The 24145-nt window shown below is 37.9% G+C and overlaps 2 protein-coding genes across 8 annotated transcripts in view; one reads left to right on the top strand and one right to left on the bottom strand.

Annotated features, from left to right (window-relative positions):
• glob1 (globin 1) overlaps positions 1–7121 on the top strand; it is a 31883-nt gene extending 24762 nt beyond the window's left edge. For all 5 annotated transcript variants that reach the window (XM_053751148.1, XM_053751149.2, XM_064436233.1 and 2 more), the window contains exon 4: positions 339–7121. In XM_053751148.1, the coding sequence (XP_053607123.1) occupies positions 339–470 (132 nt within the window). In that variant the 3' untranslated portion in view covers positions 471–7121. The remainder of the gene's footprint in view (positions 1–338) is intronic.
• gw (gawky) lies at positions 2604–22822 on the bottom strand. 3 transcript variants are annotated; one of them, XM_053751141.2, is made up of 18 exons: positions 22679–22822; positions 21642–21733; positions 19638–20629; positions 19455–19559; positions 19179–19307; positions 18496–18674; positions 17840–18409; positions 17278–17723; positions 16817–17074; positions 16241–16394; positions 15743–15862; positions 15229–15369; positions 14415–14572; positions 14076–14217; positions 13409–13589; positions 12717–12901; positions 12168–12287; positions 2604–11875 (listed from the first exon to the last, which is right to left on the bottom strand). In XM_053751141.2, exons 3-18 carry the CDS (start codon positions 20404–20406, stop codon positions 11636–11638), a joined length of 3897 nt encoding a protein of 1298 aa, XP_053607116.1. In that variant the 5' UTR covers positions 20407–20629; positions 21642–21733; positions 22679–22822; the 3' UTR covers positions 2604–11635. The 3 variants fall into 3 exon arrangements, with proteins under 3 accessions (XP_053607116.1, XP_064292301.1, XP_064292302.1); XM_064436231.1 differs by lacking the exon at positions 22679–22822 and adding an exon at positions 22485–22538; XM_064436232.1 differs by lacking the exon at positions 22679–22822 and adding an exon at positions 22220–22455.
• Positions 22823–24145: the final 1323 nt, after the last annotated feature.

Raw genomic sequence — 24145 nt, 5'->3', positions numbered from 1 at the left:
TTAATCAAACTAACAATGACGAAAATTTCAAGTTAATTTTAGCATAATGGTAACAATACCGTTAAACATTAGGTTCATTAAGCAATATTATGTATTGTTGGGATTGCGATCTCAGTTGGCCAAGCAGTAATTCCGAATGGATGCGTGAGCCCGCGGTACCAAAACATTTTGGAATTGGTCGGTCAACCCAAAATTTTGGAACGGATTTTCTTTAATACTACACCAATATTTCGATGAGTTTTAGTGTAGTGCTAGTCATGTACATAGACTTTTAGATACTTCTATATTATTAACTCAATGATTTTAGGTTCTCATACCTATATGTCTTTTGTCACCAGGAACTCAAGGATGTAATAGTAAAAATGTACATTGAAGTTCTAAAGCTGGACGCTACGACTCTTGCGGCGTGGGGGAAGGCAGTCGACTTTTGGTATAAACACATATTTGTCGCCCTCAACTCCTCGAGATAACAGCTATGTGATATCAAGACCAACAATCGTATCCCAGAATCGCAATTATCGAAGAATCAACGCCAATGTACAGGTGTTTTTAAACACACCTCTTCGTATCAGGCTTGAGACGTAATCGGCAGATAGATCTAAAGGAATCAATGCTTAGCAAGATATTGTAAAAACAATTCTCCCATACAAATTGACCGATCAGCTGATTCGACTTTATCAAAAGTCGAGATTTGTTCTCCTATAATTATTATTTTTATGGTACTTGCTTATTCAATGTACTGAGTACACTATGAAAATTGACGCTATCCCGTATTTTTTCATTTAGTGTTAAATATTTTCCATAGCAGTACTAACAATATTTCTAAGATCCTGGCATGGAATTAATAAGTAATGGATCCTGGTTTTTCTGCTTTATGGTTTGGTCACAGATTTAAAAAATAATCCTAGTTATACATAACATAACATTAAAATCAGATCTTAATGGATTGGAGGTCGATAATTTCTACGATATTAAGCTGACCAAATTATTTTGCATATGGTACTATTTAAATATAAATGGACGTATCAAACATTAAATTAAAGTAGGTATGTCTTATCTTTTTATAAATCAGTATAGTATAGGTATATTTAATTATTTGTAATTAATTAAGAAATAATGCCAATTATTATATTTACCTACCTACTTTATATCTGTTCTAAAGCTTTGTCGATATTAAATTCTAGTTGTGTACGTATGTATAGAATAGAACATATAGATTTCAAGTCTACAAGACAATGCTTTCATGGTAAAAAATAAGTATATCAGAATAATCGGACGCGCTGATTAATATTTTACCAGTAAGTAAATTATTAAGGAGCTAAGCTGTATATAACAGCTAAAAGTAATGAAGCAAACTCTGTAATAGAGGTACCACTACTCTAATAGTCATTACCACAGGAGTCATTTTATTTACTTACTAATTTATTACACATGTACCAAAGATGATATTTTATACATAAAATACATATAATTCAAATTATTGACACTTATTAACCAAGATAATTTACACTTGGATATAAAAAGCAATTCGTATACGTACTGAAAATAATTGAACTGGAAATATACATTAAGCACTATTCATGTTAGTTACCTACTTATTTCATATAACATAGTAACTAGCGTAAACTAACGCTATTCTCCTGTAGCTGCACATGTAAATAAGGAGATATTAATTGTAAATAAACATTTTATATATTACAATATAGTTTGATTTATTATTGATAACAAATAGACATGTGATAATAACTTTGTTTTGATACTCCTGTGTTACCCGTTCTGGCTTAGCTAAGCCACCATTTTACATTCTACGACTAAAATTATATAATTATTCGTCAAATATCAAAGAAAAGGTCTTAAGGTATCAAGGTCTGGCACAGCCCCTAATGTATCTTGGAAACAATAACACTGAATAAATTCTCCCCAGCTTTTTGGGAAGAAACGGGAGGGTTGGGAATATATCCGTATTAAAACCTAGTGGGAAGATTGGTTTCCGACCAGCCCAATCTCTAAATGGTGCTAAACAGCGCCCTCATTTGAAAAATGTGTTCTGCGCCACCATGTTGCATTGTTGAGTATAATATATTAAATGAATGTTGTTATAGTGGAGTATAATATGCCAACGCACGTACATTGCCGACGCGAACGTAGGTACATTACGCAGTTTGCATGAGAGCGCTCTTTGCTCAGAGCCATGCCCCATAGCTCCGATGCGTCGACGCACCACGTTGTACTGTGAGAAAGACCATTTTATATTACATTGGTAAATGCAATTAATTCATAACGAAATTTCCTTGGGCCATTTTTTGGAAAAAATGCGTTAAATAAATCGTATTGATTAAATATTTGTCAAATTATGTATTTTTTTATTTACTTGACTGTACTAAGGGAGAATAACGTCATCAGTTGGAGCACGGGACCTTAGAAGTCCCCGTGCTTCACCCAGGTGAAGAACTTTGGTGAAGCACGGGTCCGGACTCGTAGATTCATTGTTTTTTTCTATAGGTTTTGACACTGACCTGCGTTGACTAAGAATTAATAAATTGTATTCAATCTACAATTTAAATCTCAAAGGTATTTTTACTGGAGAAAAATAAAACGAGCTATTTTAATGATTTTTTTTATTTTTTTTTTACAATTAATCAGATAACATACATATCAAACCAGCCGAAGTATGGCTAAACCCATTTATTATCTAAACTTATGAACAATACAAGAAATTGATAGCTCTCAAATTCACCTTACGTTAAATATATAGATATAATATGCAACCCACTCTACATATAATTCTACAACCTACTTATTCATAATCTAATTTTTGCATAAATTCAAAGTAAATATGCCCAAAAGAAATATTGTTGAACTATGAATATACATATAACTTTTTGGCAATTAATTGAGTATCATTTCTGTGCATAGCAAAATTAATTTTCTTTAACATGTAACTTAGATCTTATTCATAAAGAGGCCACAAATATAACATGCGTTTCTGTAGTCAGTTCGATTACATAGGGACTTTTTGTTAAATATTATTTATTGCCTATACTATAAACATTATTCTTATAGAGATGTAAGAAAAATATCCTTACGCAGTAACTGAATTAGTCTAGCAGTGCTGTGCAGTGAGTGTCGAGGGTCTACCGGTCGAGGCGGCGCGGTCGGGCACTTGGCCGTCGCTCTACCGTGCGCCTCGACCCGCCTCACCGTTGTGCGTACACATTGCGCTAACGATACGATACAATACGATACAACACTTCACATAATGATCAAAACAACTATTTGTCATCTACATAAAATTTGCTCCAAATGTTTTATATTAAAATATGTCTACTTATTGTAACTTCTAATTAGTTACAGCCAACTTTACAAATAATTGATACATTAGACTCTCAAATAGATCTCTACTAACTATTTATTAATTAATGGTAAAAAATAAAGAATAAAATACTTCTAAACATTGCATTTCAATCACATAAGGTTTAGTTTAATAATTATACAATAATAACATCTTTTTAAAACCCGAACATAAGTATTACAAGAACATTGATATCGTTGAGTTCTGGAATGAAAAATAGCACACTTAAATTCACTAACTGTTACACTTATATAATAATTATTGTTCTCCTGTTTTGTTTGTAAAATACATTGCTTTTAGTATCAGAAAAATAACAGGAAAATATATGGACTATTTGATACACTGATAAAATTCACGATAAATACCTTAAATTAACTTAAAGAGAATTTAATGTGTACCAAATAACAGTGCAGTGAGCGTGATAAGTACGGAGAGACGATAAATAGTCTGATATAGGACACACTATGTGAGGTTAATGAATGAGGTAATATAGATAAAGAACTTGAACCGCTGTCGACGGCCTTCGGCGCCGCGTCAGCTACGATTATATCCGGCTCGAAGGACCAACACTGACTAGGAAAAATAACGCGTCACATAAGCTTGGATATTTAATATCGACTTTTGAAGTCTTGAAAATATGAATCTACGCATTCTTGAGCACGTAATTTACCCTTCATAAGTATTTTACGCATTTTGAAGGGCCACAATAGACTCTTCAAAAAACGTAATTGGTCCTTATTTCGATTGCCCGGTCGGAAATCGTTAGCGAACCGCGGCGCCTCACCTGCTACTCTATTATTTGGTACGTGACGGATCACAGGCGACTCAACAGCTACAAGAATCGCCCACACAACTTACGTAGAGGATGGTTACAGATTGATACACGTATTACTATTAAGGCAGCCGATAATACAAAACTATGACAAAAGTTACGCATGCCTCATATTTAAGACCATTATTACACATACAAATTTAGACATTGAAAATACTATGTTTTATTTTTTCTCTTTCAAATAAATACCCAACAAAGATAATTTGAATAAGAACATAAGGAACACTACAGCAGCAATCAAATTGCAAACACATTTGTACTACATAAAAATAATACACAACCCTTTGCGCGAAAAGACTGAAAAGTTCAACTTTTAAAGTCACAATGAACTTCGGGTCCCAGAAATAGTACCATAAGACTTCATTCCTCGTTCGTTAGCAAAAGACATACCATTGAGTATTTGTTAGCAGTATCTTCCACAACGGCGAGAAACTAGTACGTGCGACCCTCAGCTCAGTTAATACTAGTATTTTTTTCTAGAATAAAATTTTCCCATCACAGTTGCACAGAAAAACTTTTAATTTTAGCCTATTGATATAATTATGAATAATTTAGTATCTGCCTATTACATAAGTGTTCCAATACAAATATCAAGGAGAATAATTATTAATTGGTGTAATGTGAGACGAGACAGCTTAAGTCTAATCTAACTTATCGATTAGCAATATCCTGATATTGTTACAATGAATACATACGTCAATGAAACACGCTTTATAACTACGTTGTACTTTAACTCAAAGGTGGTACCAAAAAATATTAATTTTCATTATAACAACGCCAATTTTGTAATTCTCTATTTTATTTAGAGATGTCACTCACTACGACACTACAGGCATTCAATTTAGTTTCAATTATTATGATAACTTAAGATTTTTTATATAGATAACTTAACTCATATGGGAATTACGGATATGAATACAAAATAATTCGAATTAGAAATGTAGTCGATATGCAACGTTCAAGATCAAATATTTAAGGGAAACAAGTTTCAGATGACATCGGTGGTATAGATAACAATTTCGTTTTATTATTAATGTCAGTCTCTGTACGCGAAGGTAGTTGTAACACGTTACAATTACACAAACTCTTGCTTCCATTCATTGGGATAGGTAGCTATATCATATGGTGGGGTTATTCACTAATATAAGCTTGTTCATAACTCTGTACAACCTAAACCAACACAAGGCAGCAGTTGTCCACAGTTACATGCTCTCTGAAATTGTATTCCATCGATACACTACTAAAGTAAAAAAATACAAGCATCGTGTCTCGTCACATACAGCATGTGCCGGTGGCAGTAGGAAATCTCTAATAAAATAAATATTTATCCGACTCACTGGACAATATTAAAAATATTTTCTTAATCACAGATATCAGTCTGTCAAAATTTAAATTAAGTATATTTCAGAATTGGATTAGTCGTTCCTCACTTACTAGGTTATTATTCAAGTACAATCAAGGTACAAAAGTGACTAATTTAAGACCGCAGAGTATTTTTGACGCCAATAGACAAGGATATCTACATATATTGAGAGGTTTTTGTTTTCGAACGGAACATTTTGGTCATAAGTATAGTACTACGCGATTACGTATATCGAATCTAGCAAGGTGACGTCGAGACCAGTTCACTTCTCTTACAGTACATGAACATTGATTAAAAACAATTTCACACAGGTACAACAGAGATCTAATGAAAGAATAATACGAATATAAACTAGAATCATTAGGATATGATTGTTAATTATGCTCGTCAACATAGCTTATTATAGCAAAGGTTGAATGCGAGGGAGACTAGAGAAGCAGTGTGGTAGTTAGTGAGCAGTGGAGTCTACTGCATCAATTAACTGTCGGGTGGGGGGTTGGCCCTGATACACATACATATATACATAACTATATACCGAAAGATCGGATCAAATGCGGTTACACTGAATCGTTTACTTGTCCATAAGGTAGCCGCAGCCGACGGTCTTGAGAACGCATATTTACATAGGTGCATAATGCATTTCTCAAATTACCGCTCAGCCAGCCAACGTAATGGCGACTTACTGATCTATAACTATACATATAGCAGTTAAAAATATTTTCAGCAATCACATTTAGTTAAATTACCATATAGAGAAATTTAGCTTAGTTCAACATTTTATCAATGGCCCTCTGTTTACACGTAAAGTCACTCAGTACAATTTTTTTTATTTTGTATTAATCAGTTGTTTGTGTTATCAAGAACACCCTTTGACTTACAGCTATATACCAATAATACAAAAATCCATTCACTATAATTAAGGTAAATTTTAGATATTTAAACACTAAAATGTAAAATATTAAACATCCTAAATAAACTCTGATATTCCAATTTTAGGCATTAGCTCAATTAATTAAAAATATATGCTTGAGTGACTATGATAAAAAGAGAAATAAATGCATTATAATAATACTAACCAACCATTCCCTTGTAACATTTGACAGGGTCCAAGCTGCTCGGGCGGTCTATCATAACCCCTACACTACATCAATAAGCCTTCGTTATTTTATATTTGGTATTCACTTAACGCACCACATAACAAGACTAGAGGAATGATTGCCTCTTGTGCCGACGTCATCTCCGCCACGATCACGATCCCTCATAAGGAAGACTAGTTTCTTTGTCGATATCACCTAACGCGCTATTGTATCCGTACGCCCTACGCCGACGACGCTACGTACAAAAATATATATAAATAAAGACAACAAGCAAAACTTTAACCTTATTAAATTAAAAGGCCATCCTGATATTGTATGTACACTATCACTACAGTAACTTCGTCATTAAGATTTATGTGCGACGGAAAAATATCAACAATGGAAAATGAGAATGTCTTTTGGCATGAATCGATCAATTAAATGACTGTTCGGCAAAAAAAAAATTACAAGCCGTACGTTTTGGTCCCTAAATTCGAGTGTAGTATAGAATAAGTAACATGTGCCGGTTATAAAGTACAGTGCGTTTCTGAATATACTAAAATAAATCAACATAACAACACTATAAAGTGTATTTATAGTGATAGCTCACCCTACTAGATTTATTGGAATTATGATAAAATCGTTGTCATTAAAATAGTATCAATAGTAACTGGTCTTAAAAAATGGAATTTAAAATCAAGTAGGGTGACAACTGCGAGATATGCTGTACGTACAAATAAGATTAGAACGTGAAAGTGTAACAACAGCACGCAACGCTGTCATCCGCCAATAAGACGCAAGAATGGTCCGTTACAAGAATATAAGCTAAATGACATTAAAAATAACTTTAGAATTTTACTCCACACTAAGGGAAAGCATAGAGCGCGACTCACGAGTGCAGTATTCATCGATGTTTCGATAATTGTACTTTTGCAGATAAAATGCTGTTCGTTATAATTATAATAATGAGTAAGTATGAGATTTGTCAACTAGCGCTCATACTGCGATCGCGCGTCGCGGTATCGAGATAATAAAAAATTAAATTAACAACAATATTATGAGCAAACTACTATTTGAATACTTGAGCTAAGTACCAGAGCAGCTTGGATAGAACAACGACCTCCGCGGCGGCTGTTTTTAAAATAAATGGCTCCCATTTGTACGATCAATAGTTTGTTGTGATGTCCGAGATCCACGCAGATTATCTAAGAACATTAGTCGTTTAATGGCATAGACATCGACTTTGGCATTCAAGTGTTATGGAATAATTGAAAACCCACGTGATTTATAAACGTACCTGACAAGAAAAAGCAATCAACTCAAGTTAAACGTTAAATTCGGGTAAACTTCATGAAAACCAAAAATATATAAAATTATTTACACATATGTTGGTATATATATAAAATGCTGATTGATGACATAACACTTACAATAAAAGTAAAACATAGCTAAGCTCATTAACGATTACACAAGGCGAGGGCCCAGGCCCCTGCTCGCCTTATATTGTCTACAGATAGTCACGTACTGCGACGAGCGGTACCTAGCGCACAATTCATTATCATAAACTTTTGAAGGAAACGATTACACCTGCCATCGGTTACGGTAACGTACCACAGTTCATTGAGGCACAATCATTGGTTTATTTTAATTGCTTTTCTTTTTTTTTTCTTTTTTTTTTAGTTTTTTTCTCTTTTTCTTACTTTTACACCTATGATAATTATTATAATTACTTTTAGGTACGTAAATTTATTCTAAATAACAGAAACAAGTCACGAAAAAATGTTAAAAGTGAAGCAGGAAGCGTATTTAAATCTTTTACGAATATAAATTTCACAATATATACATATTACAGAATAGACGTAGGATATAAATATACAACAACATAATAATAACACAGACTAAATTGCACGTGGCGCAACTGTGTGCAGGAAATGATGCAGTCATTGAACCGAGAGGAGATTCAGAAAACGCGGCGGCGCGAGGACGCCGCCTCTCACAACCTTGCTGTCCGTCCGGCCGTGGCCAAGAGCGACGCGACGCGCATGCGCTAACGCAAGCATCTGTCTTGCCCGTCTGTAACGAGCAAGCTCTAGCGCAAACGTCCATGTGAGACGCACGCATGCGAATCACAAGCGCCGACGCAAGGAGCCGCGCGAGACTCAAGCGTTAAGGCACGCACGCAGTCGCCCGCCGCCTCTAACAAGACCTAACACCACTATACCACAACGCCTAAACATTATGTCCATTTTACAATAATATACCCATTATTTAAGTACTGTTTACATTAACTGACTAAACATTTTCAAGGCATGACTTCTTTCGTCTTTATTCTATTGGACAACATATTCTACAGGGCACTGGATCATTATACTTTCCGTTTACTCGGCTTGTCTAACTTTAAAAATGGAAAATTTATATAAAAATTAAATTACATTTATTGCTGCATTAAATTCACATTAACCAGTAAACTACTGAAATCGAGGCATTTAGAAATATCGGTGTAGAGGTGGACAGAACAATATCATTTTAAAAATAACTTTTTTTTTCATTTTATATATTTTTTTTATTATTTTTTACTTTATTAAACAGGTAAAAAGAAACACCCTCACATAAATTGAGCTCGACAACAATAGAATTGACATTGCCTATTTGTTTGCGTGCGCTATTGTTGTATAGACGTAACACGAATGATATAGGAACATCAGATCAAAAACCCGTACCGCGAAACTAATTTCAATAATTTGGAAGAAACGCCATTAAGCACAGATGCAATGCTGTTCCTGACATCTATCTTTGATACACACTCTTTGGCAATCTAACATCGATAATTATTATGGCCCCGTCGAAAGGCGAAATTAATTTGGTTTGATTAAATATTGTGCCATTTCGCTATTGTGATACAAAATTTGGTACAGAAAAAGTAAAAGTCCCGCGTTGAACAAAATCGTGGTTAACGTACTTCATGCTAAGGCAACGGAGAACATGCAATTCATGCAAATTGAATAAACTCTGTCCCTATAGATAATAAGGTAGTAATGACAAATGCTAATTTTGGTTCTAAATGAACACATCATACATCGAAACATTTAGTTAACACTAGAACTACTACAGGTCCAAAGCGATCAGAGTCCATAACGCACGAATATATCCAACATCGCGATCCTAACTTAATCCATTAGTTTGTGAAGAGTTTCGAGCGCGAGGCCCAACAAGGTACAGCGATTACTTACACCTAACTTAGCACTAAATCGTTATGTTTAATCGTAAGATCACTGGAAGATGCATGAAATACAGATACAATGTACATTATATAGTCATTCGCTTTTTGTAATCGATCGCGGTGACCGGGTCGCGGCGACCGAAAGCGGGTCCGTCGGTGACTGAAGTCTCGTCAGGCGAGGCCTAGCTTGCCAGCTGGCCCAATATATTGGTAATGATATAGTTTGGCAGAGTATCTCTGTGGCACACCATTATAAATTAAAAAGTAAATAAAAATGTAAATAAACTTTCGAACATTTAACGTGCGATCGTTGCCGTAAATATCAGCAGTATGCTTATAGAAACCTATGATAGGGCTTAAATTCTAACTTATATCTACAATGATGTAATACCGACACAGATTCTACGACTACAAGTATATTATTAACAGAATATCTAAAGCATATGTCACTTTGAATAACGTTCAAATTGAGCCTATAGAAAATACCACAAATCTTTTATTAAATAGATATTGATATGGCTAAATTTAAGTTAGAACTTTATTCTTACCTATACACAAAAGTGTAATATTTTAAATTACTGTCATAGTACTTTTATTATAACACTTCTCACAAATGTATGTAATATAAAATGATAAAACAATTTTCAATTTAATATATTAGGTTACCCTTATATTAATCGTATATTCTAGATAATCGATTCATATATTAAACATAAAGTGGCACTTGAATCACAAATACTGGAAATAATTTGGGGAAATTTCAGGTCGGCGGGGGCACCGGCGCGGCGCGGCGCTCAACAAAATAGATTATCCTTACTTTAGGCAAGATACTAGCATCACTGGCCGCCGCCCCCGGCGCCGCTCACCGTTATACTCATTTCCATCTCAGACTATACGGCTTAAAAGGAATTTACCACTACAAGAATGCACTTCGAATCTCATAATTTCAAAATTTTGTTAACTTTATAAAAATTACAAACTAATTATAAAACGTTTTGTTAGTGAAATGCACTTACACGTTTATTGCTGGATAAAAAATATCACTATTGGAAACCGAAAGCTTAACGCGAGTGAGAATTCAAAAATAGAATAAATAATTAAAATACGTTCAGTATGGATAAAACGAGAAAAAAAATTAAAAAAAAACGAACACGAAAGAAACTCGGAACGCAACAGCTCGCCGGGCGAAACAGCAACAGCCCGGGAGCGCAACAAAATAAATACACACTAAAATAAGGCCACGGGACGAGTGACTGAGGTAGCCCGCGACGCAATACTCTACAACGACCTACATTATTTGGTAGATACAGGAGCTCTCGAGCCGACGATGATATCTACGGCGCGGCGGCGAAGCGGGTCTCACTCGGCGACCCCGCCGCGACCACTCATATAGCTGTCGATACATTATATGTCTGCTTGTATATGTATAATTCTTATGTACACTAAATATTCTACATGAACACTTACAACACAGTAGATAATAGTATTGTGGACAGTTGGCTACCGCGGCCGCGCCGCTCTGCGGGCAGGTCGGCGCGGCCGACACGATCTGACTAGTAGGCGAATTAAATTAGTCTGCCCCGAAGGGCGTAAAGCGTAATTACAAATATACACCGGCGTACTCCGAGCGGCGCCCGCTCGTCCGGAGACATCGAGATCCAATCCCGAGGCTGCAGCCGGAGAGGGCAGAGACAACATTCACAATAGATTCTCAACCTGACATAGTCCAAAATTCACCTCTCGACCTCAGCTCAGACGAAATAGTCCGCCGAGTGCGCACCACGGACGCCGTTTAGATGGACTCCCCGCCGAGGAGGTCGGGGGGGAGGAAGGAGTTGAGGGAGGAGGGCGTGGCGCGCTGGTCGTGGTCGGGCCACAGCGCCGGGAAGGCCCAGTCCTTGCCGCCGGCGCGCCAGCCGCCGCCGCCGCCGTTGCCGAGGTGCTGCAGGATCATCTGCACTTCAGACTCGGCGGGCGATTCCGCGAATATCGTCGTGTTGCTCAGCACGCAGTTGTTCAGGGCCATTTGAGCCTGTAATGGTGATATATGGTCACATTGTGATCTTTGCATATTTGGGAGTATTTAAAATTGTACGCTCTTTAGTCAATTAACTAAGTTAATGTCAGTAACAACTAATTTCGTTAATTGACTGTGAAATCTTTTAATTTAGGTGCAATGCGCATAAGTTACTTGGCAAATAAATTAATATGAATCTGCTTGCCCTTCAAAAATATAGAGACAAACTATCCCACTAAAATAAATAACTAGTAAAAAAAGATTATTTTTTAGAATGAAAAAGAAAACTTTATGTAATAGTAATCACCTTAGCTGCCTCCTCGCGAGTGGAGTAGCGGGCGAGGGCGAAGCCCTGGTTCAGATACAAGTGGAAGTTCTGCAGGGGGCCGTGCTGCACGCACAGCGTCTTCAATGTAGATCCGTCGATCTACACCAACATTAAAAATAAGTCTTTATTTTTAACATTTTGACACCAGTTTTTATTGTTGTTTGAGAGATCTTATTGCATTCAACGTGTGACAAAAAACACATGTCCATTGAGAAAACCGTTGAGGAGTTCTGGAGCTGTTCTTGGGTGCACCATCAAATCATGCTTATCATAATAATGCAAAATGCTGCAAAAATAACATTAATAAAATCAAAAGGAGCCATTAGGTTTGCTGGCACAAAGCAATACTCACAATATTTTAACACAATATAAGTTTTTTTTTAATGTTTTGATGACGTGTTCCACTGCTGGGCAAAAGTCTCTCCCTTATTCTTCACAATATAATAATTTTATTAAATATGTACCTGACGGTAAAATTGAAAAATATACGGGTAAAAGTTAGTAAATAGATAAGAGAAGAAGGCTGACCTGAGCAGTGAGGTTCTTCAAGAGCAGCCAGGTGGAGGCCTGCCAGACGGGCACTCGCTGCTGCGGCGCGTGGTGCTGCGGCCACGCCTTGCTGAGCCCCGGCGGCGCCGGCCGCGGCTTGGCGCCGCCCCACGCGTCCGCCGGCGGCTTCAGCGCAGCGCCGGCGCCCACGGCTGCCCCCGGACCTGGACATTAAATACCATTCTTGTATTATAAATTAATGTCAAATTATGTTTGTTTGTCAGTCTCTTACATCAAAACGGAGCAACGGGTGCTTTGGTAAGCAAGTAGTGCTTTAAAATTGGTGCTGGAGAGTGTCATAAACTACTTTTTGCCGCGGGCGAAGTGACAGTCGACAACCGACATAGTCAAATCGTAATTACAAAATTGACCTATTATAATCATCTTAGTTACTCGAGAACTATTTTCTATAGTTAGTAGTCCTTTTGACTGGTGTCCGATTTTATTTAAGTCGTCTATAGGCATATGACACGACTTTTACGACTACCTACCGCCATTTGGTCGCAAATAGTCCCATTCACAATAGTGAACTAAACTGTCCACAAATGTGCGGAGGTAGATGAGAGCCTATGGAGTCTATTACCTGCGCTGGTGAGTGAGGCTCTCCACGTGGAGGAGAGGAGATTGTCGACTGTGGGGGAGGTAGATGAGAGCTAGATTATGTGTGCTACCTGCGCTAGTGGCTGGCGGGGCGTAGCTCCAAGTGGAGGAGGAGAGGAGCCTCTCGCCGACAGGGGAGGTCTTGCCGCCCAGCATGTCGGTGTCCTTGATGGCGGCCAGCGACAGCGGCGACCGCACCACCGACCCCGGAGTCATCGCCGGGTCGTCTTCGGCGCTCTTCATCTGATTGCCCTGAGGGTGTAGATTTGTTTATTTTCAAATTCTAAACTAGTGTGGACCGACTGAGTTTTTAAGAGATAATAAAACTGAGATAAAAGATTCTATTGTCACTGCTGTAGGTCACACAGTCTGTATCTGTGTCAAATTTCATCAAAATTCATTACATACATTCTGATGGGAGATAGTTCTTTAAGTGTTTTTTTTTCTGTTATATTAATATATAGGGATATTAGTATGAAAGTATGAACAAGATAAATTAAATAAAAAAGAAACTAATGAACTTCTCGTCCGCTTCTAAAAACTACAAGGATTTGACTCACACATGCATTTTGATTTTCAAAAACATATAGTACAAGACGCTAAACTATTTTCGCATGAAGAATCCAGTATATAATATTACAAGTTTACACAATACACGTGAAAATTTATTAAGTACAATAAATAGTTGATGCGCATCAATCGGTCGTCGTATCAAATGTTCCTGCTGTTTGGACCCACCTTCCAGGGCTTGCCGGGTTCGAACTCCGGCACCAGATCGTAGACGGGCTGGTGGGCCACATGGGCCGGCCACGCGTCCTTGCCGTCGGCCACGTCCGCGCCGCTGTCGCCCCAGCCCTCGCTGCGGCCCACGCCCCATGTGCTGACGGACGAATATACAACTCAATTACAAAATAAGAGATGACTAGGTAAAAAAATTTTTAAAAAACATTTAATCTATAGGTAACATTATACGAAGATTTAAAGTTGGATGGAAATTTAAAAAACGTAATAAAATTATACAAAAATAACCATAGCAATCATACAAAAAGAAATGTAATTTATGATGATAACACTCACGAGTCAGGCTGCAGTGCCAACTGGCCGAGCTGCGGGCTGGTGGTAGACTTGGCCGTGCCAGGGGCTCGGCTAAACTCTGAGCCTTCACCATCCTTGTCCAGCGATGGTAATTTCCACTGGTTCAGCCGGGACTGTTGGTTGCCGCTGGCGCCGTAGGCCTAGGGAGTTGTTTATTTTTATTAGTTTCATTTTCTTTCTCATCCAAAATTTGAAAAATCATATGCCTACAGGACCATTAAATTGAAAGAACTTTGTGCTAACATCAGAGAGCATTTGACTATAAGTATAAAAAAATTATGCATTTCCAGAGCACATTGACGACAGTCTAAATTCCTCTAAGATGCCAGGTCCTCCTAGATAAATTGTAAACTGAAGATTCTAACAACTCAATATTTAAACATCTCAATTCCGCTACAAGTGACACCACTAACTCTAGGTAAATGTTAATGTGGCCTTGCTTCCTACCTCGTAAGGTATAAATAAATAAATAAATAAATAAATAAATATATTAGGACAAACCACACAGATTGAGCTAGCCCCAAGGTAAGTTCGAGACTTGTGTTATGGGATACTAACTCAACGATACTATATTTTATAACAAATACATATATAGATAAACATCCAAGACCCGGGCCAATCAGAAAAAGATCATTTTCCATCATGACCCGACCGGGGATCGAACCCGGGACCTCTCGGTTCAATGGCAAGAACTTTACCACTGCGCCACCGAGGTCGTCAAACATATCGGTATAAAAGATGCACAACTGAAAATTAAAAAATAATGTGACCTAATCGATTAATATTATATACTAACCGGTTGAGAATCCTTAGCGATGCTCATATCGCTGAAATTGTTTTGAAGTTGCGACAATGGGTCGTGACTCTGCTTGAAGATATCCCCTCCTCCGCCAGTCTGCTGTTTCATGAACAATGCCTGCTGGGTTGCGATTTGGTTCTGAAAATTGATTGGATATTAGTGGCTCGGTAAAATAGGTGCTGGTATTTGGTATGGCTTATCTGAGATTTGTACTCTTTTCTGTAACCTCTAATAATGAAAAAAAAAATAATTTCGTACAAACAGTGTTATTATTAGCATCTGTGATTAGACTAAATTTATTCTGATTATTGTGGAAAAAATAGAGGCCAGAAGTGGAACACCAATATATTCTATAAAAAAAAAACTACATTTTACCCAACTTAAATAATAACGAAAAATACTAAGAGCAAATTGATGAGATAGGAACGTGACGTCATCTGATCAGAATAACAATAACTCAAGCATGCCATCATTATCATTATATAAAGAGGAAATAAATAGCAATATTTACCTGCAAAGCCGCAATCTGTTGTTTGGCCTTGGTGATTTGCATCGTGTACTGTAAGGCGAGGGACGTGTTGCCCTTGGACATCGTCAGCGAACTCTGCGTCAGTTGCTGGAGTACTTTGATCTGAAATAGGATATTTTATTAATAATTTTTCAAAAAATATTTAAACATAAATATATTTTTTCCTAGATATTATAAAAAGAAGTCCCCCCTGTTGCGTCTATCTGTATAAACGCGATAAACTCAAAAACTACGAGACGGATTTTTATATGTAATAATAAATAGGTAGTGTGATTTCCGACGAAGGTATAGGTGTCTAATTTTTTTAACTAAAAAATAAAAACTAATTTTTTTAACGATTTTACCCGAGCGAAGTCAGAACGTGAAACTACTGTACTACTTATCAGCAATCTTTCAATCTCCAAACATGATAGACAAGATCATCAGACATCTGTGTACCAGTGAAATAAAACTGAAGTACAATCAATAGAAGAATCTCACCTGCTGCAACAGCTGGTTGAGTAGCACGAGTGTCTGCGAGGCGAGCGGCTGGTTCAGGATCTGATGGTTGAGGTACCCGGCCGACACCGCCATCTGGATCTGTTGGACTAGCATGCGGAGCTGGGCTGCGCTGGGCTGGCCTGTGCCGGTACCACTGGAACAAAAATAAATTTGTGTTTTTATCAAGATTGTGCTTTTTATCAAGTGTGTTGCTGACAATAACAATGATGTCAGATTTCAAGTAACCTAAAGATTCTTATAAGTCTAGGCCCAATCAAAGATAAATCAAAGACGTTGTTGGCTCTGAGGTGTGTAGACTAATCTATGGGCTAAAGCTCTAATCATTGGTGGTATTATAATTTTTTATATTTTCTAGCTCATCTGGTAACAAACCCAAATATATGTAATGAATATAAGTAATTTGTAATTATTGGAGTCATCCTCCACATTAATTACATTTTTCCACGAAGATAACACAAATGTAAATAAATACAATGTAATTTGTAATTATTTGAGTCAACAGACCATTTACAAACGACGTTGCACATCTAAAATTGTCAACTTTATTTGACATACCTATTAGGATACGAATGATGATGCTGCACAGCTTGTGGAGGCGGTTGGTTGAGTAGCTTCTGAACAACAGCCGGCGACACAGCGGGCACAGAGGGCGGGGGTTGGAAGGGCCCGTGGTGGCCCGGGAACTGCTCGTCGCGACGCCATTGCTCCCCGCGGGCGTTGGTCAATACCTCCAGGGCTTCTTCACCATTCATGTCGCGGCTGCGCAGAGCGGCTTCGGCCTCTTCCTTCTTGAAACCCATCTCCACAAGCACCCTGGTGATACAGCGTTAAATTTATTTATCCATTGTGTACTTTCGAAAGTGGGCAAATACAAATTTATGTTCGCTGATTTGCGCTATGAATTTGCTGAATGACATTTTATGACTTAACATTTATTTACTCATTCATGTACAGTTTTATAATGCTGGTAGTTGAGGATCTCTTCTTGCAGACAGGGAGAGGAAACGAATACAAACCTAAATTGCTTGCTGTTCCAAATGATCTCTTTCGGTATCTGCTTGCCAAGCGGACCGCTTTGAGGCGGTTTGGGTCCTCCCCACTCGCCGATGTCCTCAGGCCACCCCCCGGGTCCGGGCTTCTGCTTCGGGACAGACCACAGGCCGGGGCCCGCCGCGGCGTCGGGCCAGCCGGGGGCGGCGTCGCGCTCGGGCCAGCCCGGGGCGTGGGGCTCTTCCCAAGTGCCGTTCCGCTGGCCGTGAGCTCCCCACACGCCGTCGGGCTTGGTGGGCGTGGGCGGCATGCGCTGGGCCACGGGCGGGCCTTGCGGCGCCCCGCGGCCGGCCATGGGCATGCCGCTGCGCTGCCACAGAGACGTGCCGTCATCGAAACCGCCGGCGGCGCGACGCGCGGCCGGGGGCGATGGCTCTTCCCAACCTGATCCCTTCATGCTATCTTTGGGGCCCTGTGCAGTAAATTCATATTAAATGAGATTTTTTTTGGGAAATACTCGAGAAATATTAGTAAAGTCATATCATAAATGGACTCGAAAATCATTTGAAATATAATAAATGGACAAACCTGAGCTCCCCACTGGTTGACAGCGCCGGCAGGCATCATCTTGTTAGGACCGCCTGCATGCTGATGATGCTGGCTCCACATGTCGCCGTTGAGCCGGCCGGAGATCCCTCCGCGCAAATCGTGACGGGGGTCGGAAGACTGCTGGCGTAGGTCGGGAGTGCGGTGCGGATCCAAACGCGGGTCAGCGGGCCGATGGGGCTCGCCCCAGGCATTCCAATCATCTTTCTTAGGCACTGCCCATTGCTGAGCGTGCTGTGGCGGACCAGCGGGCCATTGCTGCTGCGGAGGAGGACCGGTCCATACATTAGCCGACTCAGCTGCATCATCATCTTCTCCCCAAGTACCGCCGATGTTCGTGGTGGGCGTGTGACCCCATGGGGTTTTAGCGGCCGGCTGTGGTGGCGGTTGGCCTCCATTCCTCAAGTTGGCTTCCCAAAGATCCGTGCCGAGAAAAGCACCAGTGTTAACGTTTGGCTTCCATGCCGGTCCACCAGCAGCATTTGGCTCGACCTTTGCACCCGGTTCAGGGGTCCCAGGTACATCCCAATTAGTTTCTTGGTTTACATGTTGCTGTTGAAAAAAAGAAAAGGGTTAAAAGTTTTTTTTGAGACATTTGATTAGTTTCCGACACAAGGAATAACGATATGTGTACTTACACCACCCCATCCATCCTGACTATACAAAATCTCCCTCATGGAATTGAGCTGCTCAATTTTGGCAGATGAAGCAGTAATGGAATTCCCATTATTCCCGTTAGGTGATGGGCCATTGACGTTTCCAGCAGCATTAGGCTGATTCGTACCTCCATTGTTGCCATTACCACCATTGTTAGTGCCTGAAAGAAATACTTCAATTTTGAACAAAATGGAAAATAATAATATTATGATATTGATCTCATGACAAGCAACGAACTTACCAATAACATTGCAAAACTATTGTTTTATTCATTGTATCTTGTATCATAACGTACTATTTCAATTATCAAAGAACTTTACTCAAGTATAACTTATTTAGTAGTTTTACACAAATTTTATTTGGCTGTTGTCAAAAGACCTTTATGATTACACTAGATGTTGCCCGGGGCTTCGCGCCCGTGGGAATTTTGAGATAATGTACATTTCTAATGAAAGAATTTAAAAAATCCGTTCGGTAGTTTCGGACATTACCCGCCTCAAACATACAAACTCACAAACACTTACCTCTTTATAATAATAGTATAGATTACAAGCAGCAAAAAAAACTCGACTTGTCCTATATTTTTTGACTATTCTTTTACTGTGGCAGTCGTCGTGCGCTAAGATCTTTACGGTCATTAATCAAGTTAATTACATAGACTAACCGTTATTTGCGGGAGCACCGTTGTTGTTGGGCTGCGAAGTTGGCATGTTTGGTGGGGAACTTTGCCAATTTTGCCCTGAAGCTGCACTGGTCGGTGGCATTTGGTTCCCATTCCCTTTATTGCTGTTCACTAAAAAAAATAATCCCAACACTCAATCACCTAGACAGAGTTAAATAAGCACGTCTAAGCAGCATTAAAATTGCATAATTTTATGCAAATGACACTAGCTAAAGAATAGTCAATCGTGACGCAGTTAATTTCGATTTTAACACTTACTATCGGCTTGGGAAGTAGGAGGTCGTTGAGCTGTGTTATTCCATTGTTGAGTATTGTTAGATCCATTATTTGTTTGGCCGCCGGAGTTTCCGCCCCAATTCCCAGCTACAGGAGAAATAATTAGTTTTAGAAAATAGTTTTAAAAAATTTAAAAAATGGGTAAAAAGTAAAAATAAAAATTACCGTTGTTGGAGGCCGGCGGGCTTCCCCAGCCGGTGGCGGCATTGAGAGAGCTCTCGCCACCGCCGCTGAGACGCAATCTTCGCGGAACACCCCAACTGTCCAATTCCTCTTTTCTCATCGCTTTCGTTATTCGCTCTTCATTTTTGGTCAGCTCCAACATAGCGTCCAAAGTGAGATCTTCATCAGCATACACTCTCATAGCTGAGGCTTTCATGCCGACTCCATTATTGTCATGATGTGTACTTAACTTGTCGTCGTAAGTGATCATTCGAGTTTTCGTTTTGCATATAATATTATGAGCAGACTTTTCGTTTAATAGTTTCGACTTGCAAGGCTCATCTCGTATAATACAAACTGAAGATTTAAAAGCGTAATCAGACTTGTTCATATACTCTGGCGCTCCAAACGCCATCTTATATTTTAAGTTAAAGCTACTGAAATACGGGTCACTGTATGAGATACCCTGGACTGTTATGGCGTTAATCGTTAAAGGAATGCAGTAGGTAGGCGTATCGCCAATCATTTGGTTTTGTTGGGTACTATCAACAAATTCTACATTATAAATATTATTATCTATCATTTTTACACTAACTCGCTGACTTTCATTCTTGTCATCGACTCGCTCAAAAGCACCAAATTTATTTGTGTTCACCGCCAACTTGGAGGTGGAGTAATTACATTGCATTGGTACGGTAACAGTATCAATATTGGAGTAACAATTATCCTTAATTAGATGTGGAACACATAATATTACAGAAACATTAGACATCAGACAATTATTATAAATAGAATAATTTTCTACAATATCCACCTATCATTATACTTATTTTCACAGATTGCATATTGTTTCAATTATAGACTAAGTAACAATGGTTCGTAGTGATGCAGTCAATAAAGCAGGTAGCAGTGTTTTTGCCTCTGTGACAGAGGATGGGGGAGGTCACCGCTGGAAGCTGCTGAGGACTCGCCTGCTTGCCCCGAATGGCCCAGCCCTGTAACCATACAACTATATCATATATGCATTTTATATTTACTTGACTGTACTTTTTATTGAACTGTTGATTGCACTAGGGGTAATTGAAGTAATGGCCATGATTAATTGTTTCATTAATAAGCAATGAAATTAAATCACAATATTTGATTATTGCTTGCTTAACACTTTGAAATTTGGCAAATTTCCAGTCACTATAATTATCATGGTAAGTGTTACTATGAACTTATAAACATTGAACATTATTGTATTGCTAACAATGCCACCCAATGTGGTAACACTGCCAGCTATTTAGACATACTATATACTATCACAGAACTAGATAGATGCTACCTACCTCACTTCGCTGGCCACTAGAAGTAATTTCATGTTATAAGTATTTTTATTCAGTTCAAGAAAATAGAAATAGGTATGATAATATTACTTGATGTACTTTGATATTCTATTATTAAATTATTGAACTTACTCTATACTCAATATTATCTACTACAATAAGAAAACCTGTTTATTTAGAGCATGATACACCAAGGATTTGTTTACTGTCTTCATGTTCGTAGATAAGATATAATACCTTGCCATAAATTGAAACATAATATAACATTTTTTGAGATAATGCTAGAATTAGGAACACCACATTATATCCACTGGCACACAAAAATATTTTAGCAATAGAGATTGTAATTATAGAAATGGAAAATGTATTGGTAGATACTCCTATTTAGTTCTATACTTCAAAAATTCAGAGTACCCTGGCAGGATATTTAGGTATTGTATAGTATTGTAATCTAATCTATAAATTTATTAGTACAAAATGAATAAAGGTAAAAATATGTGTATTGTAATTATTATTATCCATCAAATCCAATAAGTAATTATAATAAAATTGTGAGTGATGAGTGATTTCAATGCCCATCCATTATTAGATAGGTAGTCTGACATATATTATGTGTCCCATTTTTTTATAATAAGAGTTTCTCAGGCTAAAATGTTTATAAAATCATATAGGTACTAGCCTTATAGGACGGACGAGAGGCTGAGCTGTATATCACAGATAATGCGGGCTCGGCAGATCCCGAAGCAGCTTAGCAGTCAGCTCGTTTCGAATCTGGAGACAAAGAAATTATTACAGTTGGAACATCTGCCTAGAAGACAAATTTATAGATAGATAGATACCAAACGGAAATAATTTGACGACAAAATTAAGTACCTACATATATAATTTCATAATAGTTAAGAAAATGAAATGCAATACCTATTACGTTTACTTATAAGAAAGTACCTAAGTCATGTACCTATTTGAGGTTATCTCAAGGACTGCAAATAAAAAGCAACATCGAAATATCATCATAAAAAACTAAATACATGTTAAGTTTTTGTATAAGAATTAAATTTAAAAATAAAAGTAACGCAATCTTTGGCAGGGACTGCGATTCTCAAGACCTACGCCATTCCGCAAACGCTGGAAGTAGGTACCTACCTACCTACTTACAAGCTCACCAACAGTACGAAATCAAAGCACCACTGAACAAAATATATAAATAATCCACAATTTGAACATTTATATCTATAAAATAATATCCAATAATCTTACAGCAGGTAGATACATAGGTATTTGTGTATTTCGGCCTTGAGTCTCGACGACTCGATGTTGAGCCTCGAATACATGTATCTATACTATATCATCCACAGTGCCTATCTATATCTAGAGTGAAAGTTAGCACGACCTATTTCAGGCAAATCGAACAAGGAATCTGATAACCAAATGTCGCAACAAAAGCACAAACACATAAACAAAAGGATTCACAAAAACTTTTCCAAAATTTAACTATTTTGCTAGCAAAATATAAAAATCTTACGTGACACGACCGAGCACAACGGTGTTATATTACTTGAGAGAATGAGATGGACAATCGACCGAGTAGGTGACGTTCCGTTTACAAGAGCAAGACAAAACATACGCCTGAGAAAGCGATGCCATAAATGCTCAAGCTTTTGACATCTCCATTTTAATATCACAATTTTCAACAATGAAAGTTTTTCTAATGCATACCTTTGTTTTGTATAGTTGTTGGCACATAAACTTTAGAGATTTATACAAAATCACAATCCCAAACCCCCGAGAACACGGCTTCGACGGCTGGATGGAATGATTTCGTCGTCGGGGTTCGCACGAAGAACTAGAAAACCCAACCGATAAAATTGGACCTTCTCGCCGTTTGAATAGCACAGGCTCGCGCACCTTTTCATTGTAGTCGGATAATATCAATTTTCTATATATACGTACTTATCTATAAAAATTATATCATAGGTGTATTATCTACAGCGGCAACATCGCAATAGCTACCTATAATACAATACAATGTGTATAGTTAGGTACCTACGGATACAAATGTACCGTAAGGATGAATATTATAAATATGTATTTCGTATAAACTAGTTGGTATTCTGGCTTTATTACTATGATTTGACTGTCATTCATAGCTGTACCTGATACCGATACAAACACTGTATCAACAGTCTTTGTATTGGTTTGCACACAAATACTGTAGATAGGCACCTAATTATTAACAGTAAGGTTCCGAACGGCCTGTGGTTCCGAAGGACCACGGAATAATAAACTCTACACGAAGGACCATAGCCAAAAGATAATAAAACGATTAGTTAGGTAGGTATATCCTATTTAGGTTACCAAATATTTTTTAGCACAGTTTTAGCTCTATATAAAGCAGTTCTAGCAATAGTCCCATAGGTACGTAGTAGGTATCTACCATTATATCTACCTACTTATCTATGTACAGTCAACAGCACATCAAATTAGCAATGAATTAGGGTAGGTAGGTCGATGTGCTGTTGACTGTACTACAGATTATTACTTAGGTGCCTAGGCTTGTAAGTGCTGGCTTACCTTCCTAAATAAAATGACTAGTTAACCACTAACTATACCCACACTATACCTATATTATATGATCTACTTTTCATAGACCACCATTGATTGATGAAGGAAAACATCGTGAAGAAAAAGACAAAAAGGGGTCTATAAACAAAAAATAATGATATACTTACCTACTTACTTACCTAATTATTGTAAAAATCAACATTTGAAATTTATATTTAGAAGATTGAGTTTATTAATTAAAATATTAAATAATGTTGACCTATTGAAAGAATGACTCGCAATATTGTCTGCATTTTAGGATAAATAAACGTAGATGTTTTTTAAAAATAGCTTTATTTTTTGTATTAAGACCCATATTCGAACTCGTAAATATGATCTATTTATTAATTGTATTAACTCTTGACAAAACAATCTGTTATGCTGTTGATCTCATGAACTGTTGATATTCAGGCGAATTAACACATTGCCGCCAGCAGACAAATTTTCCGCCCCCTAACGTATGCCCTAGGCTCCAGCCTACTTAGCCTACTGGTAAATATTCTAAATAGTTGTAATAATCCTATAAACCATTGACCTGTTAAGCATTTGATCTAGTGGGGTTGATGTAATAAAAGTTGATGT

Source organism: Plodia interpunctella, chromosome 11 (assembly GCF_027563975.2).
Source record: "Plodia interpunctella isolate USDA-ARS_2022_Savannah chromosome 11, ilPloInte3.2, whole genome shotgun sequence".
Classification (NCBI taxonomy): Eukaryota; Metazoa; Arthropoda; class Insecta; order Lepidoptera; family Pyralidae; genus Plodia; species Plodia interpunctella.
The sequence above is the reverse complement of the archived record's forward strand: the minus strand, read 5'-3'. Positions and strand labels throughout refer to the sequence as shown.